At 47.9% G+C, this 17,463-nt stretch overlaps 2 protein-coding genes across 3 annotated transcripts in view; one reads left to right on the plus strand and one right to left on the minus strand.

The window, feature by feature from the left end:
- Positions 1–8,174, minus strand: part of LOC127015289 (calpain-2 catalytic subunit) — a 29,220-nt gene extending 21,046 nt beyond the window's left edge. For both annotated transcript variants that reach the window (XM_050895121.1, XM_050895120.1), the window contains exons 1-2: positions 7,938–8,174; positions 6,874–6,943 (exon numbers count right to left, since the gene is read on the minus strand). In XM_050895121.1, the coding sequence (XP_050751078.1) occupies positions 6,874–6,943; positions 7,938–8,174 (307 nt within the window). The remainder of the gene's footprint in view (positions 1–6,873; positions 6,944–7,937) is intronic.
- Positions 8,175–14,817: 6,643 nt separating this feature from the next.
- Positions 14,818–17,463, plus strand: part of LOC127014154 (calpain-8-like) — a 30,281-nt gene continuing 27,635 nt past the window's right edge. Inside the window, exon 1 of the mRNA XM_050893296.1 lies at positions 14,818–15,054. Within this exon, the coding sequence (XP_050749253.1) occupies positions 14,818–15,054 (237 nt within the window). The remainder of the gene's footprint in view (positions 15,055–17,463) is intronic.

A 17,463-nucleotide genomic window follows, 5' to 3' on the forward strand; every position in this document is an offset into this window, starting at 1 on the left:
GACGTTCCCCTCCCTCCTCTGCAACAGCACATCCATCTCACCCTGCAAAATGGTGACTCTTCTTACAGCCTCTTTCATAGCGTTGAGACCCTCTTCCCTGGGAGCTGTGCACCCTCTGGTGCCATGGTACATTCAGAGGCACCGCCAAGCACAGCAAATGTGCTTGCTAGGAAAGAGATTGCAGTCAGAAGATACTAAGAGACATTTTTAGATGGGCTAATCTACAATTAACAGTATGATCCTCTGTCCCCCAGCGGCGTGAGGGCTTTAGCAGTTACCCCTCACAGCAATTCTCCTTACAGAGGAGGATGTTAAAGGGCTCTGCAAACAAACCCTTTGGTCAAAAGGCAACAACAGGACTTCAACTTCAGTTCAGCTTAGATCTGTGCTCTCCCACACACAGCCTGCCCGCACAAAGTTATTTTTGCGTTTTTTTCCTTTGGGTTTTTTTTTCACCAAAGGAGTCTTCAAACAAACCTGACAACATGGTAATCACTCGGGAGAGACTGCCCAGAGATCCCTTCTGTACCAAGGATCCCTGTTTTTATTAAGTCTCCAAAACAGGTAGTTTCTGAAGAAGAGTTGGGGTTCTTCAAGTCCAAGGGACAACTCCCTGCTAGAGAACAGCCCTGGCACTTTGACTGGGGGTCTTGTGGGGTCAGGCTGAATTAATACTGTACTACCTCTGAATTAATATCATATTGTCTCTACTCCTTCCTACTTGTTTTTCTCCCACTGGCACTCATCACACAGCAAGTCAACTCATTAACCCAGACAAAAAAGTCTTTCTGTCACCTTACTGAGTCAAAGGAGGTCACAGCTTGTGATAGGATTCTTCTGGGCCAAGAGAGCGGTGGGTTGTTATGTATTTGGCAGTAGAAATATTGTATGTTAGAGACATTGTGGGAGAAGGGGATGGATGTAAATATACATGTGCACTGGACCAGCACACACCGCAGAAGAGCTGAGCACTCTCCATCAACACCCCAGTACTGCACATAGGCAGATAACCCTTAGCCTCCCCAACAAATATTCCTCTTCTAGCATCCAGGAGCCACTGGGTGTTTAAGACCAACAAAATCCTAAATGAAAAAGGAAAAGAGCAGGGATCTTCATTCTCCCTGCTGTGCCACTGTGTTCCTTCCTGCTCCAGCAGGAACAATCATTCACACCTGGGAAAAGTTAGCAAGCCTTAGTGAGACTTTTAACTTCTAACAAACAGCAATCTCAAAGCATCCTGAACACTGGGAACAGGCATGAGACAAGTCACAAATATGCAAACTGATAGGTTAACCAGTCTCATCTCAGCACAGAGGCCAAATAACTGATAACTCGCAGACAGGTGCTTGTCCGAGCAGCGGAACGACCCCGGCACACATCCCACGCTCTGCAAGGCTTTTACAGACAGACACACACGACTCAGAGGCGAAGTGAGTCTCTGGCATCTTAGACCTACACTAGCTAGACTAAAGCCAGCACAGGCATGCTTTACCTAGACTACTAGGATGCCTTCACGTGGCAAATCCACGCTCTCATTCAGACTAAATTAGATAAACCCAGAAAGAGAGCAACTCAGCCCGCTCAGCACTGCTGTGCTAGTCCTAAGGCACAGCTGGGTAAAACCACACAGCTCTTGGCCTCTACAACAAAACTGCAGGCAGAGCTGAAGGCACTTTGTGCACGCTCTATCGGGTGGGTGGGAACAGCTCAAGGAATGTCCTACGCCCCTTGTTCACAGTCAGCTGTGGAGGTATTTTTCCTCTCAATTGCTCAACCTGCAGCATACACAGAGAGTTCATGTTGCACAGCCTTACTGACCAGGCAAACTTGACTGCTCCAAGAGAATCCCAGAGCACCTGACATTGGTGTTACTAACCTCAGAAAAACTGTGCTGATTTAAATTAGTAGCAAGTCTGGCTCAGAGGGCAGCTGTCCCACCATTCTTCCAAGAAATATTAGCATTTCTATTCCATAAACAAGGCAGGGGCTGGGCAGGCAGAGAGCAGCATAGAAAGAATAAATGAACAACTCAACATGACCACAGTAGCTCAGGAAGCCTTAGTCAAGAAGCTGCTCAGGCATCTAGATTAAGAGCATACACCCTTTAATGCTATAATACATCTTTGAGTCAGATTTCCCGTGCAGATAAGAAGCACTGAAGTTCAAGGAGGAGAAACTGCCCCCAGAGGACCTCTAAGCCCATAAGCAGAGTTTATAAAGAATTTCCTTTACTTTCTAGCTCTCCCGTCAAGGCAGACATGAAGAGAAAGAAACAGCAGACTTTGTTGTAAAATCTCTCTGTTGAACTTTATACTGGTTTCTAAGGAGAATTTGGAGTCAGACAAACATAGATCCTAACTCAGACAACTCTGGGCAAGGTCTTCTTGAGGTTAAAAGGCAGATGCAGCATATATAGGAGACACACCACCCTTTGGTTTCCACATTTAAAAGTGCTCAACAGTCAGGATACCACCTCTCCCTTGCTGAACAGTCATCACTAAAAGAAGACCTGATAATTCAAAGCCTGGATGAGAACAGATCTTGTGATAATACCTGGAGTTTTAGCCTGCACTAAGTAAGCCTGAGCAGGGTCTTTACCAAACAGTCTTAACTATAAGAACTGGTACTTTTGTAAGGCTCTTGACAGTGACTTTCCTTTGATAGAGAAGGAAAGTCCAAGAGGAGGCTGACAGGTTACTTACATGAAGAATTTGAAAGGAGTGTTAGCAAGGCTAGGTTAATCATGGAGAACTTTTGTAAATGCACAATACAGTAGGCAGAACAAGGTTATCAGAAAAGGGAATATTATCAGGCTTTGAGTTTATTTATATTAACAAGAAGTACTATTTTTTCCTGTCATGCTTCCTTTTTGCTGCTATCAATGTTTTACTTCTTATTTCTATACGTCCATCTCTGCATTTACCTAATCTCCAGCTATAAACAAGAACGTTACAAAAAATGTAATTGCAAGGCAAGCATATATAGCCATAAGGCTTAAAATTGGCCATTCTGGAGAGCAAAGACAAGCAAAGCATCCCCATGAAGTGCCTGGAGGGCTGTAAGCAAAAGGCAGCTCCTCTGCTCACTGCACAGCCCATGTAAGAGTACAGGGTCAAAGGAAAAATGTACATTCAGCCAGAGACACGTCATTATTTTAAAACACTCATAGCTATAGATTAACAACTACTGAATGTATTTATATTAATACCATGGGACTCCAGGAAGTTTCCTGGTTAGGAACATGAGGTTGTGGCAACCCACTTACATTAGAGCGGTTGCCAGCATGGCAAAACATGCATCTAATTTTCTAAATTCATCCTATTGCATTCATTATTTTTCCACACATTTTTATGTAAGGAGGAGACACCTGTGTCTAAACAGCAGAATAGAGATATTGCGCTGTGTACACCCCAGTGTTGTGATACCATGGTGACATCCCCTCCAAAGAAGGCAGTTAAGGGTGAATAAGCTTCCTCTCTGCAGTGGCTTTGGTTCCTCCCCTCTGCTGTAATGAGTCACCACATCCCACATGCTGCCATGCTGAGCCAAATACCATCATTGACTTCAGATCTGATACTGCAAAACTAACTCCAAATACTCGCCTTTAAAACTTTCTCCTAAAAAGCAACAAAACCAGAATAAAGGATAATCCAAAGCCCAAGGGGCAGAATTTTGGTGTCTGGAGAACGTAATGAACTGCCACCTTGGTGAGGGGATGTCCTGGTTTTGGCTGGGACAGTTAACTCTCTTCTTAGTAGCTGCTACAGTGCTGTGTTTTGGATTTAGTGTGAGAATAATGTTGATAACATACTGATGGTTTAGTTGTTGCTAAGTAGCGCTTATCTTAAGCCAAGGACTTTTCAGTCTCTCATGCTCTGCCAGCAAGCAGGTGTGCAAGAAGCTGGGAGGGAGCATGGCCAGGGCAGCTGACCTGAACTAGCCAAAGGGATATTCCATACCATAGAACGTCACGCTCAGTATATAAACTGGGGGGAGTTGGCCAGGAGGGGCGGATTGCTGCTCAGGCATCGGTCAGCGGGTGGTGAGCAATTGCATTGTGCATTGCTGGTTTTTTTTCTTGGTTTTTTTTTCCCCCCCTTTTTTTGGTTACATTCCTTTTCATTATTATTATATTTCATTATTCTTATTGTTAGTATTATATTTTTACTTTAGCTATTAAACCGTTCTTATCTCAACCCATGAGTTTTACTTTTTTTTTTTCCAATTCTCCTCCCCATCCCACTGGGAGAGAGGAGGAGTGAGCAAGCGGCTGCACGGTGCTTAGTTGCTGACTGGGGTTAAGCCACGACAGGACAACCTTTTCTGTGCTGATGATCAGCTATGCCTTTTACGCATTGCCATATCGTACAGTTCAAGTCAAAAACAATGAAACAAATTTATAGGCTGCATCTGGCCCACAGACCAAAGACTCTTGGGCTAAAAGGAACATCTATACCACTGCTCATTAGCCAAGCTGTTCAGTTACACATACCCTGCCAAGAAGCCTGTTGCAGCAGCGATGGGTGTGTGTACTTAGGACACCTCATCTGTCCCTGCGGTGCTCTAAGATGTTCTGCATGGCTTAGCAACAGCGATGAAAGTCCATGTGGGCACAGGTCTGTTGCTTTTTGATCAAGCCTTTTGAGGAATAAACAGACTACAAAAGCTTCCTACAGAAAAAAGCATCATAATAAAAAGTACAGGTTTCCAACAGCACCTGACATCTTCCAGTGCAATCTTTGTGACATCCCAAAATGTGATGGGACATCAGTGTCAGCACACAAAGTTCAAGTAAATGGAAGCTTAAGCAAATGTGTCGATAAAAATGCTCGTGTCAGATGAGGCAGTTGTTAAAAAAAAAAAAAAAGGCATTTGTACAGCACATCTGCTAGCCTCATTGTGTGAAAAAGCAGAGATTCAATACAGGCTTTTAGTAACTCAATGGCTATACAGAGAAAAGATCAACAGCATCTAATTTTTAATCAATCACTAAACTGTCACACAATACCAAAATCCTGCCTAGATTCGTAAGAAGATAGTGCGGCAAGTCATTGCAGTAGTTAGCCATGGTGAAAACAGTAACACAAACACTAACAACTTCCTATTCAAATATTGTTTCAGGAGGTAAAATAATACTAGCTGTGAGTCAGTTCATATCCTTTGGTGATAGTGTATAACCTCATGAGAACATCTGACTGGTCCAAAGACCGTTAAGGCAACAAATGCTTTCATCCATTTAAAACAACGTTTGGCATCAGCAACAGCAACTCCACAACTTCAAAACTAAGTTACAAATCTTTCATTACAGTGCTCTTGGTGCCACAACATCTGGATAGAAAAGGTGGAAGCCTGCAGAAGGCAGAAAGCAACTAAGTGCCTTCAGAAACGAGCATCTATGCAAAATGCCAGCTGTTGAAATGGCATTACAATAGACTGTCATTTCACGTTGAACTACTCCCTAGCTGTGAAGTTTCACAATAAAAAAAAAGAGGACAGATGTCTGGCATGTGTATTAGGGACATGCTTTATGCCAAAGCAGGCGTGGTGGGAGGCATGATATTGCACAGAGAGAGAACACACAAAGGAAGCTGGTGACATGCCAAGGACTTCACCAATGACACAATGGAGCCTAATCAATGCCACAGATGATATTGGGGCATGAGGAGAACTAAACTCACAATCTAAGTATTTTTTATTGTCAGGGTTTTTTACACAAAATGTATCTAGTTGTTAAAGCACCAACCTGAGTAACTTCTGAAAGAAAACATAAGCACAAAACATGTGAAATAAGCTTCCCTATCCGTTATATTTTTGGACATGAAAACACAAATAGCAGCAGTGGGACTAGAAATTAAGAAGCTGCAACGTGGCTAATATTATGCTGATGAAAAGCAAACACACAGAACTTCGTTCCTTTGCCAACCCCACTGCGAAAGCACAACGCACGGCACGTATTAGTCATGTCTCCCTACATCGAGGGCTTTCCCTCAACCACGCTATTAGTCTAATCTAAAACCCTCTCCCTACAGTTATGGAATAAATAGGAACCTCACTGCTTCCACTTCAGCTTATTTCCTCTCGCTTTGCCGCAGCCGTCCTCCTCGCCAGCCTCCATGCTGCCTTCTGGGAGGAGAGGCATGGAGGCACTCGCCTAAAACCCCTTCCGGCAGGCAAGGCAGGAGAGAGGCTTCGAGACCAGGATGGCTGTGCATGCACAGCCAGGTTAAGCCACCCACTTCCCGCTGTCCCCTGGGGCTTCCCCGCAGCTCCCGGGACTCCTCCGGAGTGGCTGACCCAGGGGCTGCCATTGCACAAACTTAGTGGCAGCCATAGCAAAAGCAGAAGGCTCACAGGCTGGCCCATCCCTCCTGAAATACCCCGGTTTTGTTTTCCTCGAGAGCTGGTGAGCAGCTGGGAATCCCTCCATATAATTTGTTTTCTCCGCACCGCATCTTTCCATGTTTCAGGGCGTCCCTCCTGCTCAGCAGCACTCTCTCCCACTGGGGAAAGAAATACCCCACTATGTACTCAACTGCTCTTCTAAGCAGACTGTTAAAGGCAGAAATTAGTCAAGCTACTCTCAGGCACACGGATGCGGACATGAAAGGAACTGGTAGCAACCAGAAAAGCCATCAGGAAACCAGTCTGTGTCATCCCTGCTCGGTGCGCACAGCAAGGCTGCGCTCAGTGGCCAAACACACATGGTCCCTACCTGCAGCTGTGGAGGAAAGGCAAGAAAGGTCTGATTTGATACGAAGAGAGGTGGTAGGATGCAAAAGAATGTATTTACAGCATGAGTTACAGCCTAGTATAAACTGTGGTGTCCTGGGGCAGCACCTGCATGGAAAACTCAGCTTTCTGCCTCCACCTTACCTAAGGCCCCTTGGCAGATGTCTGTGCGAGTGGCTCCACCGGCTATGAACTGGGGGCTGGAACACAGCTCCTGAGAACAAAACAAGACTTGCATTACATATATCCGCAGGTAAGGGAGGGAACAAGACTCCACTTGCAGCAAATTTAAACAAGCAATTGACCACAGCAGATGAACGCCACAGAGATGGAGCTGGTCAGGAATGAGTGCGGGCACCAGACAGGCTAAGCGCGGTGAGAACGGGAGCTGGTGACCAAAGCTTGTGTGCAGCCATCTCACTTCACAGTATGTGCCAGGAGGTCCACTGCATTTTTACACACGTGCACACACCGCTCTGCTATTACCTCCCCGCCACTGACTACATCAGGGTCTTTCAGAAACGCCTAGGCACCCCGGAGTCCATCTGACCCGATGGCTCTCGTGGCCAGACAGGGCTGCTTCGGTAGCCAGAGGCGCAGGCTGAGCGAGGGCTCGTGAAGGAAACCTCCGCATCATGGTCAGCTCATCTCTCTGCTAAGGGAAAGAGTTATCCAAAGCGACAACCCCGAGTGCTACCCAAAGCAAGTGATTTGTCCGTACGCAGAATTCAGGCCGGAGAGGTGAACGGCTTTTTTACTGTTTGTTTTCCAGATGGAGCACGTTACCCTGCCTGCCCAGCCACCCTGCGAGCCCGGACCCCGGGCAAAGGGACATCCCCAGTGCTCAGAGCAGCCGTAGCCTTACAAAACGGGCGCACCGGGATTTTGCAGCCGCCTGGGTGCTGCCCGGAGAGGCTGCGGGAGCAGCCCGCAGATTTGGCAGCCTCCCCAGGCTGCTGCCGGGGAGGCTGCGGGCAGCCGCGCCCCGACCCGCCGCTGGTGCCGGGCGGTGGCCGGAGAAACGCACCTCCGGGCGGGCCGAGAGGGAGAAGGGGGAGCGCAAACAGTACACGCACAGCCCCCCGCAGAATTAAATCAAACCCAATTCAAGGGGGGTGGGGGGAGAGAGAGAAAAGTGAGATGAAAAGGCGCGGTGGTGCCCCAGAATGATGCTACCGGGACCCCCACCGCCGCCGCTGCCGCCCTACCGTGGGTCTGCGCCAGACGACGCCCTGCGTCTTGTAGGAGCTGGGCCCCAGCTCTCGGTAGCCGAGGGCGGTGGGGCCGGCGGGGAAGGAGGGGTCCTGGAAGAGCCGCCCCTCCTGCAGGCACTCCTGCCGCAGCGCCCCGAAGTCCTGGCCCAAGTAGGGGACGGCGTGGCCGTGCCGCCCCGCGCCCGCCGCCGCCGCCCGCTCCTTCGCCACCATCTCCGCCATCCCCGCCATCGCCCCGCCGCTGCTGCTGCTGCTGCCGCCGCTCCGCCCCGACCCCGCCCGGCCCGGTCTGACATCCCCCCCCCCCGCGGCGGGTGTCACGACTGCCGCCAGTGCTCAGCCCTGCGCAGCCGCGCGGCTTCCCCCGGTTTGCTCGAGTCCCTCTGCACCGGGGGTCACCCGCACCCCTTCCGAGTCACGGATGAGGAAACTTCCCCTCCGGTCTCCATCTCTGTCCCCCGTGGACCCGAAGGGAAGCACGTCTCCCTCGCAGCTGGACACCTCATCGGCTTCGCACCTGCGCCAGCCCTGGCTCCCATATTGCCACAGGTATTCATCAAGTAAACAAATCGGTGTTTCCTGTGTAAAAAACAGAAGCATCCACGTCCAAATTTGTAAGCTTAGAAAAAAGTCAAAGGAAGGGAAAAAACTAATATGGTACATATGTACCCTGCACTGTCATCCTGTTACAACGTTGAACGCTGCACGCAACAGAAATCATTTACAGCTTGATTTGCTGGTAGTAACCAAAGCATGTGTTGCTGTCACTGCTGGCATGAATCCAGCTGCAGCCCCCCATGCAGCCCGAACCACCTGCAATGAGTTCCCCCCAAATGCGCACCCTCGCCGTGCAGTGTGGGAAAAGGAGTGTCTCCGTTTCGGCAGTGTGCTGCTGCCAAGGATGGCTGGAATGCTGCTGCTGGCACTGCGTAGTACGGCATCACTCCAAGGGAGAATTCAAACCATTTGTTTCATATTTTAGAACTGACTCAGGACATGCTGGGCGCCAGGCAGCATTCCCCGGGCAGCAGTGCAGAGGCTGATAGCCCTTAGTGCTGCACCCACCGCCTGCGCTGGCTGCCTGCCTGCCTTGGAAGGAGAGGCACCTCCTTTTGTGCGTTGTATCCCAAGCCCTGGATGCACTAAACACTTGTTTGGAGCCATCCTATCTGACTAAAATGAACATTATTGTCTGAAAAATGTCTAAAGAACCATAAAATACCCGGCTGTACCATTTGCTGAGATGTGGTGGGAAGTTTTCCTTGAAAATTACAAATCAGAAGTTTTTCTTCATTGCTGACACATGGTGCCTCGATGCACCGGGAATCACTGTTCATTTGCTTGGTGGTTTTGGACTTCAGTCACTTATGATTCCTCTGCCTATACTCAGCACAGGTCCGACTTACACGGTTACGTGGGAAGCCGTTGCTGTTAAATAGGAAAACGAGATAAGCAGTGCCCATTCAATTCACAATGCAGCAGAGGAGGCCCCCAAAATAATTTTGAAGTTAGGTATGAGAGAGGTATGAGCCGCACCGGCCAGCGACGTCTGTGTAGATCATGGCTATGCAAGGGAGCAGTCCTGATGTCACCTGTGAAGTTGTCCAAACCTGGCCAGGTGCAGACCAACTTCGCTCTGCTTTAAAGGTGTCTCCTCTTCCTTATGGGTCAGAGGGGCTCTCTTAGTAAAGAGAATAATGGTATTAGCAGAATATTGCGGCACGTGGGAAATCAATCACATGTGGAGAACTGGAAGCGGATCAAGTAATGTTACGTGCTGTAAGTGCTCTCTGAACAGAGCCAGTACATGCTGTGTGCACTCAATTACTGGTACGCCATTAGCCAAGGTCTCCAGCATGGCTGTGCTGAAGCTCTAGCAGGACACAGTATGACACCAGAGGACGGTTTTGCTTGACTGTTTCGATTCATTAAGCACTGCTGAATTATCTCACAGGCAAGAAGGCTATCTACTGAACCAAGAGACTAAGAGACAACAGCACCTCACCACCTGGGAGTTTAACTCGCAACAAGCCATGTTGCATCCTAACATGACAGATCTGGGAGCTGTAGAGCTGCTCAAAAGCCTTTCGTTTGGCTCCACGCAGTGGTTCAAATCTGTACAGCTGCCACAGATCAGACTTCTCTGATTTTTCAAGAGTCATGGCAAAAGGAAACCAGTGTCAGTTTAAAGCAGTGGTTTTCAGTGGCCCACAAAACTGGTTTTGGCTTGTGAACTCCTCTAGCCACTTTCCAGTAGATGCAGAAGTTTAAGCTGGGTTGAAGTTTGTCGTATAATCACTTTGCTTTTCTTAGTCATCTCCCCCGCATCCCATAGATGATATTCACAGACCACTCTAGGGTCTGCTGGCAGCGCGCCCACAGTCTCTGCTTGGACAATGATCAAGAAGATCAAGTATGTACAAGCATGTTATACGGCCGCTCTGTGCAGGCAGAGTTACCAGAGTTTTCTTAGAGTCTCTACGGTGGAATAGGGGTTCAGACAGAGCCAAATAGAAAAGGAGAACAACAGAAGGGAACAAAGCCAGCAGGAGAGTGAGCCAGCAAGGATTCAAGCAGGCAGTGGGAGAGATACCTGGGACAACGCAGAGAAGGTATGTATTTGCCACCATGGCTTGTTAGAGTGGTCCCAACCATGTAAGGGCTGCACTGTCCCAGGTGTTTTGATGAGAAACAAGGATATGTTGGTGTAATACAGGTTTTCACTTATTATATGGGAAGTTGGCCGTACCAGCAGCCATCTGAACAGCCTACCCACAAAGTCCTCTGCAGCCAGGTAAGTCAACAAGTCAGCCGCTTCCAGCCCAGCAGCAGAAGTGGATGTGAATCCACAGTTAGAGGGAAGGAAGTTCTTTTGAGCACTACACAAGCCAGTCCCTTGGTCTTCTACATGCTCACACAATATGCCCATTTTCTTTAAAGAAAGAGGTAATTTCCACTTAACTGTGAGACCAGTGTAATGCTCCTAGGTAAAATAGCAGCCCCAAGAATAGTTACTCACTAATATCCCCCTAAAACTAGGCAACTTTAGAAAGAAAAAGAAATTTCACTTTTTCTTAAGCTCTCTGCACACCTGCAACTGTTCAAAAAAGTCACTAGCTCTCACATTTTGCAAGTCAAGTGGTTTCAGCTGTTGCTGCAGCAGCTCATGCTGGTCACTGATAAGGAGCATCCAGCTGCCGCTCACAGCCTGGAGTCCCAGGTAGGATGGGCTTCTCCTTCCCTATGCCCACACTCAGCAGCTGTGAGCAGCTCAGTGCTGCTCTGCCTCACAGCATCCCTCCTCCCTCTTGCTCATCTGCCCTCCACTATACACAGATATTGGGGGAACAATGGGGAGCCACTGGCCAGCCACCTGTGAAGGGGGAAATGGGGCCACGCACCTGCTGGGCTCCTGCTCTCCTCCCCAGGAGCTGCCCTGTCCTCACCAGGATGAGAGTGGCTTCCTGGAGGAGGAGGTTTGCAGCAGCAGTGGTGATGTTTCACGAGGAAGGGAATTGCTTTCCCCTCTGGAGCTGGGATCTGGAGAGGGCCTGAGCTTTCCTCATCAGTGCAAGACTGGCTGCAGCCCCGGCCAAGGCAGTGAGAGGTGGCAGAAAGACCTGGGTCATCCTCCAAAATGCAGCCGCCCTTCCCAGCTCCTTACGGTGCTGAAACACCATCCCTGGATCAGCCCGGTTGTGTCGCGGAGCTTCACACCTGGGGTGCAGGCATTACTGCTGCAGCACGCCATCTTCCTCCTCCTCAGCCACCAAGAATTTTCTGGCTTTTATAAAACCAATGAGCAGGATCAAGGCTAATTTCAGATGTGTTTCCCTATAGGGAACCCACTAGGCTGCAGCTTGTAGCAACCCCTCCCTCCCCAAACATTTAGATAAAATAGTGCAACCTCTAAAAGAATAATCTTAGAGACAAACATTTAGGACCTTTCATAGCTCGCGCTAGTCTGCCTATTAATAGTCACTCCATTTTCACAGTAATAGGGTGGGTAGGAGCCCACATATCTAGAACAGGAGAAGGCAAGCTCTCTAAATCAAGCTAATCCCTTTTCACACTGTAGCATCTACAATACAGCTAAGCAGCTTTAATTCTCATTAGCAAAGTGCTGCAGTACAGGAGAGCCATTTCATTTCTCTCTAATGCACGACAGCAAAAATGTATCTAGAACTGCTAGATAGTTGGCAGTTATTTTCTTCTAAAGATTTCCAGAGATACAGAACAGTCTTGATTTCATGGAATTTGCAGACTCGTCTTTGAAACCAAGATGATGCATTTTCCTGGTTTATTTTATTCTTCCCCATTTCTCTCACCCTCTTGCTATGGTCAAGAAAGGGGAGAGGGGGAGGAAAGCAGGAAGAGCCAGGCAAAAATATGCAAATCCCAGAAGGAACAAAAATCAGAATATTTGTTGTAACTTTTTTCTGGTTGCTGTTTCCCTAGGGGTTAATGCCACTTCAGCAGCAGTTTTTGACAGTCATGGGGAACCTGAAAACTTTTCCTCCCATAATATAACTGTCAGTTGTTGCTGTAGTCAAGTATACAGCCATCATCTTTTCCTTTTCTTTATCTCCTCTAGATGGTGCTTGTGTATCACTTTCTACACAAAATAAATCATGCTACTGCTAATCAAGCTTGGAAATGGATTTGAAGTGCTGTGCTACAGATCACTAGGAGCAGAGGGTTGTGGTGGACACACTGGGTGGTTACCTGGTCCAAGCCTCCACCAGAGAAAGTGGTTGTCCTCAGCCTCTTCCCAAATGTGAGATACAGGACAGAAAAAATCCTATGGCACATTTTACTGGAATTTATAAAGATTAAAATCTAATTATATTTCCTCTGTATCACACCTTAACATGCTGGTGATGGACAAGGGTTCACCCCTTCTGTGCCCACTTGTGCCTGGTGGCAACTGGAGTTACAGAGCACACAGCATATCACATGTATGTCTGAAAAAGTATGCGGGAAACAAAAGATTCCTGACCAAAATGGCATTTCCCAAATGCTGGAGCACCATGCTTTTCCATGAACAACATTGCCAAAGCTTGCAGCTTACAGCAATCACAGCAAAATGGGAGCGTGCCTCTGGACCACAGGAACAGAGGAAATTTCAGCACAAGAGGCTGGTGCAGGGAGGGAAAGAAAGCAGTATTCTGCCTCATAAGTAGAGAGAGAAAGTGGGTACCTCTGAGTGGGTCTATTTGTCAGGAAAAAAGTCCATCCTGGAAAGAAAAAAACCCTTCCTTCAACCTTTTATTATTCCACTCTTCACTCTGGTTCAGTACACAGATATACCTAGAAGTACTGAAATATAAGAGAGATGAAATTCTGCCCATCCTTCTCCTTTACTGAATTTCAAGAGTATTAATTTAATTTTGGAATAACCAATACAGTAATTCCCTCAGCCCAGCCTTCTCTACCTGTACCCACCTGGAACTGAACAAGTCATTTCGGTTCCTCTTTCGCATTCAAGCTCTTCAAATATTTGCAGACAAGCAACCCGGCTAGCCTCTGTTTGGACTCCTTATCTCAACAGGTTTCAGTCCTTAAAAATTCTCTCTTCCCTTCCCCACACCTTCTGTCTAAACTTACCAAGGGGTAATCATCAAACATGCTCTCTGGCTAACAAAGTTACTGTTTACCCAGCTCTTAGCTGGACACGCAGTGGACTTTGCAGGGGAAACCTGGCCATTAAATAGGAAGACAGCAGAGAGCAGCTGTGCTCCATGGAAAATTGCTCCTGCTTCAGTTCTTGAACCTACAGACATTTGCAACCACCTTGCCAGGGAGGTGTGTACCCCTGTGTCAGTACAAAATGGGGTTCCCAGGGTAGAAACTTGGAGTTTTTCTACTACAAGAACAGGAACCACTATTTTTTAAAGGTCTAAAAAGCCTTCTGCACCCAGGGTTTGCTTTGTTTTTTGCTTGTCAAGATTTTATATGCAGGAAGCACCACCAAAATACTGTAAATATGATGGCTAACTTCCCACTAGCTGAGATAAGACTCTGTTTTTATAGATGGGGAAGGTACAATGACTCTCGCCCAAGGTCACACTGGAGATGGGGAGCAGGGGTTATGAGCTTGCCTCCTATCTGGTGATATAATTTTCCATTTTTGGCCGAGGCAACGCTCCTGGATTGTATCCTTGCTCTTTGCAGGTCATATAGCCAAGTGGCCGTCTCTAGGTCTGTCAAGTTCACACCTTCTATTGCTAATAAATTAACTCATAAAATCATGCTGCTTTGAGAGTACCAAAGGGAATTTTTTTTTTAAAAAAAAAAGATCACTTAAGCCAGAAGTAGGTTCAACTTTTCCCTGGCTTTAAAACTTAATGATGTCTCCATAGCCATGTAAGCTGTAGCAGCAGATATCCAGCTCCAGGTTTTGTGGCTGTGCAACCCTCCAACAGTATAGAGCTCGATCTCAGAAGGAAGGAAAGGAGTTTTAAACGATCTTCATCTGAATTTTTAAAGCGCTGGTCCTCAAGCCTGACTTTCAGCACACTGAACGCACACAATCACTTTATATGCGTAAATAGGCGTGTCTGCAAAAACACTGGTTTACCTTGCTCCTTGTTAAAAGTGTATTTTTAAAAGGGGCAGCAAAAAAGCAAATAATGTGGGAGTATCACAAGGCAGTGCCCACAGTCCCAGCCGCACCGGCTGTGGCCCCTGCCAGCCTATCTCCGGTACATCTCGGGTACATATTTGCACTTCTGGTGCCTCCTCCCTCCAGGGCTGTTGAAGTGCTTAGGGCAACCCCCGGCTCCACTCCAGCCTGCTACTTGCCTATACTCACCTCCTCTTGCCCAGGAGGCAAAGACAAGAGCCACACCGCACGCCGGGACGGTGGACAGGCATGTCCAGGGTCGCAGCGAGGCTGTGCCAAGAAAGAGCGGCCGCGGATGGGCTCGGATCCAACAGGAATGCCATCAAGTATTTGAAGCAGGACTACAAAGCCCTGAAGCAGCAGTGCCTGCAGGCTGGCACCCTGTTCAAGGATGAGGAGTTCCCAGCCTGTCCTTCCGCGCTGGGCTACCAGGACCTGGGACCGTACTCCTTCAAAACCCAGGGGATAATCTGGAAGCGCCCCATGGTAAGAGTGCTTTATAACTACCTGTTTTACTGGGTTCAGATCTAATCAAAGCCCACCTGAACATCCATGCTAAATCAGTAGTGAGCCTGAATATTCCTGTATGTTTTGTTTTTTTCTTCTATCTTGCTTTACCTCCATGGTTAGCAGAAGCAAGGTTGAAAAGGGGGTGGGAAAAAAGAAATCAACATCTTCTAAGCCCTTTATAAAGCAAGGAATCCTATAACTGCTTCATGGGAACCTGCTTCCTCTCTGTCCATCCCAGCTCCATGGAGCTACAAGTCCAGGGTACAATCCAGAGATGGATGCAAAAGCCCCACGTGTATCCAGACAGACCGCAGGGCACCCCAGGAGCCATCAACCATCGATTGTAATGGTACCCACACCAAGGTCTTGCCACTGTGCACCCTAGGAAATCAGGCTAATACTTAAATAAAATCCTCTGCCTCGCTTCAGGCTACATATAACAGTTAAAGAGCAGCTGACTAGAACTGTTATTACCCAAATATGTATGTCCTATAAATGGCCTTTCATTTTAAAAAAGTAATTTTCATGAGGAAAGATTAGATGCTGAATTTTTTTTAAACCACAGAATCAGGACTTCAGAGATTTTTCTGCACTTTCATTTTTCAGTCATTTGTTTCTGTCCCTGCTTTGCTCCTCCTTTGTCATTTTGCCCCTCCTTGCAACATCAAGAAAAATTAAAAAACAGGGGAAGGAAGGAAAAACCCCCAAACAACTTACCTTCCTCTGATGGGGGAAAGGAGAATGAGAAGAAGGGAAAAATTCAAGGCTTTGATTTTTATTATTTTTTCACCTGAAAAGTGAGAAACAGAAACTTGCAGGTTTAATAACTCCAAGTTTCTACCCTGGCAACCCCATTTGTCCATCAGCACCTCACTCTGGCACCTGGATGTTTCAGCAACAACTATCGTGGATGTGTCTCTTGGCTTTGCCTACCCCGGGAGAAGATCAACCTTAGAAAACTCATTAAATTAGACTTGGGATCCTCATGCAAGAACAACATTGTGCCCACTGCAGGCAGAGACACAGTCACAAGCGTAGGTGGGGTAAGGAATGACTGAGGGCTGAGATCCAACAGGGTTAAATGTCCCGGCCCTGCCTGCCAGAGACCTGCCCATGTGGGACCCCTCTGCCCTCCTGGCACTGAGCAGAGACACAAGCAGTTTATGGACACTTAATCCACAAGTACCGGGACCCACTGGCTTATCCCTATGTATGGGGCAGAGCCCAACCCCTGCTGCAAGGTGACACAGACCCTCTGCTTTGCTCTCCTATGGAGGGACCTGGATCTGACCTACTTCTATGCGTTGCGGATGACTCCTGTCGGAGGTCACAGCCCTGCTCATTTCTTGGACTTTTTCAACTGGCCAACAGGTTTCCATCTGCAAATTCTGCCCGTGATTGCAGGCCAATGGGGTCAATGTTCACTTACCTGCCTGCATCTGAAACAGGTAGCAGGACCCAGTGGGCAATCTGGAGGAGACCTGCTGCAGAAACGCCCCCTGCAAAATAAATATTCACTGCTAAGTTCATCCCCCCCCGAGGCTGTGACTGCTGGTTTGCAGACAGTGAGAGTTAGACACTCTGCCATCAAAGACTTACCTTCTGATTTCAACAGTGGGTTTATAGAAAGAGAAAAGGTGGAAATACAGTTGTGTGAAAGGTGTATGTGGCACTTGGCAGTGGCTCAGAAAGGACAGCTGTCTAGGTGAGTAATAAGTCGTACGCAGCTCACTGCCACGAGGTGCACCACTTTGGAGGGAGGAGAGAAAAAACAACATAAAACCTTTTCTGTGTGGTAGGTAACCTACTCCTGACTCCTATCCACCGAGACAGCTGCAAGGCAGCTGACCAGCTGGGTAACCACGGAAGCAAAAAGGACGTAGCTGAGATCACATCTATCATGAGAGGAGATTCACAAACTGACTCTTCATCTCTCTCTCTCACACACACACACACAAAGTCCTGGGTTGTCCCTGTCTCCATGGGATGCTCAGAGCTGACAACTGCTGCTCTCTGGGAGATCTGATGACTGCCTCAGCCTTCCTCAACCCTGCTTGCGAAATTAGGCTTCCTATAACCTGCCCCTTGCTGCCATCCAGAAGCTCATGGAAAATGCTTGGGAGAAAGGGAAGGCTTTTGTCCCTAGAGAGACAATGTTAACTTCCTAATTTAGGGCATGAATTGTTGGAGGGCTCAGAGTTGGGATAGGAGGGACAGTCATTGCCATAGCCTACTTGGCTGGCCCCAAAGGGCCAGGAAGCAAGGGGGGGGGTCGCTAATAAAAGCGTTTGCATGGTTGGCCTCCCAGGAAGCGGGGTCAGGGTCGGGGAACATCCTCCCTGCCAGTGGCAGTGGAAACTCAGCACAGTTCCAGTGCCAGAGCCG

The sequence above is a fragment of the Gymnogyps californianus genome, chromosome 3 (assembly GCF_018139145.2).
Source record: "Gymnogyps californianus isolate 813 chromosome 3, ASM1813914v2, whole genome shotgun sequence".
Taxonomy (NCBI): Eukaryota; Metazoa; Chordata; class Aves; order Accipitriformes; family Cathartidae; genus Gymnogyps; species Gymnogyps californianus.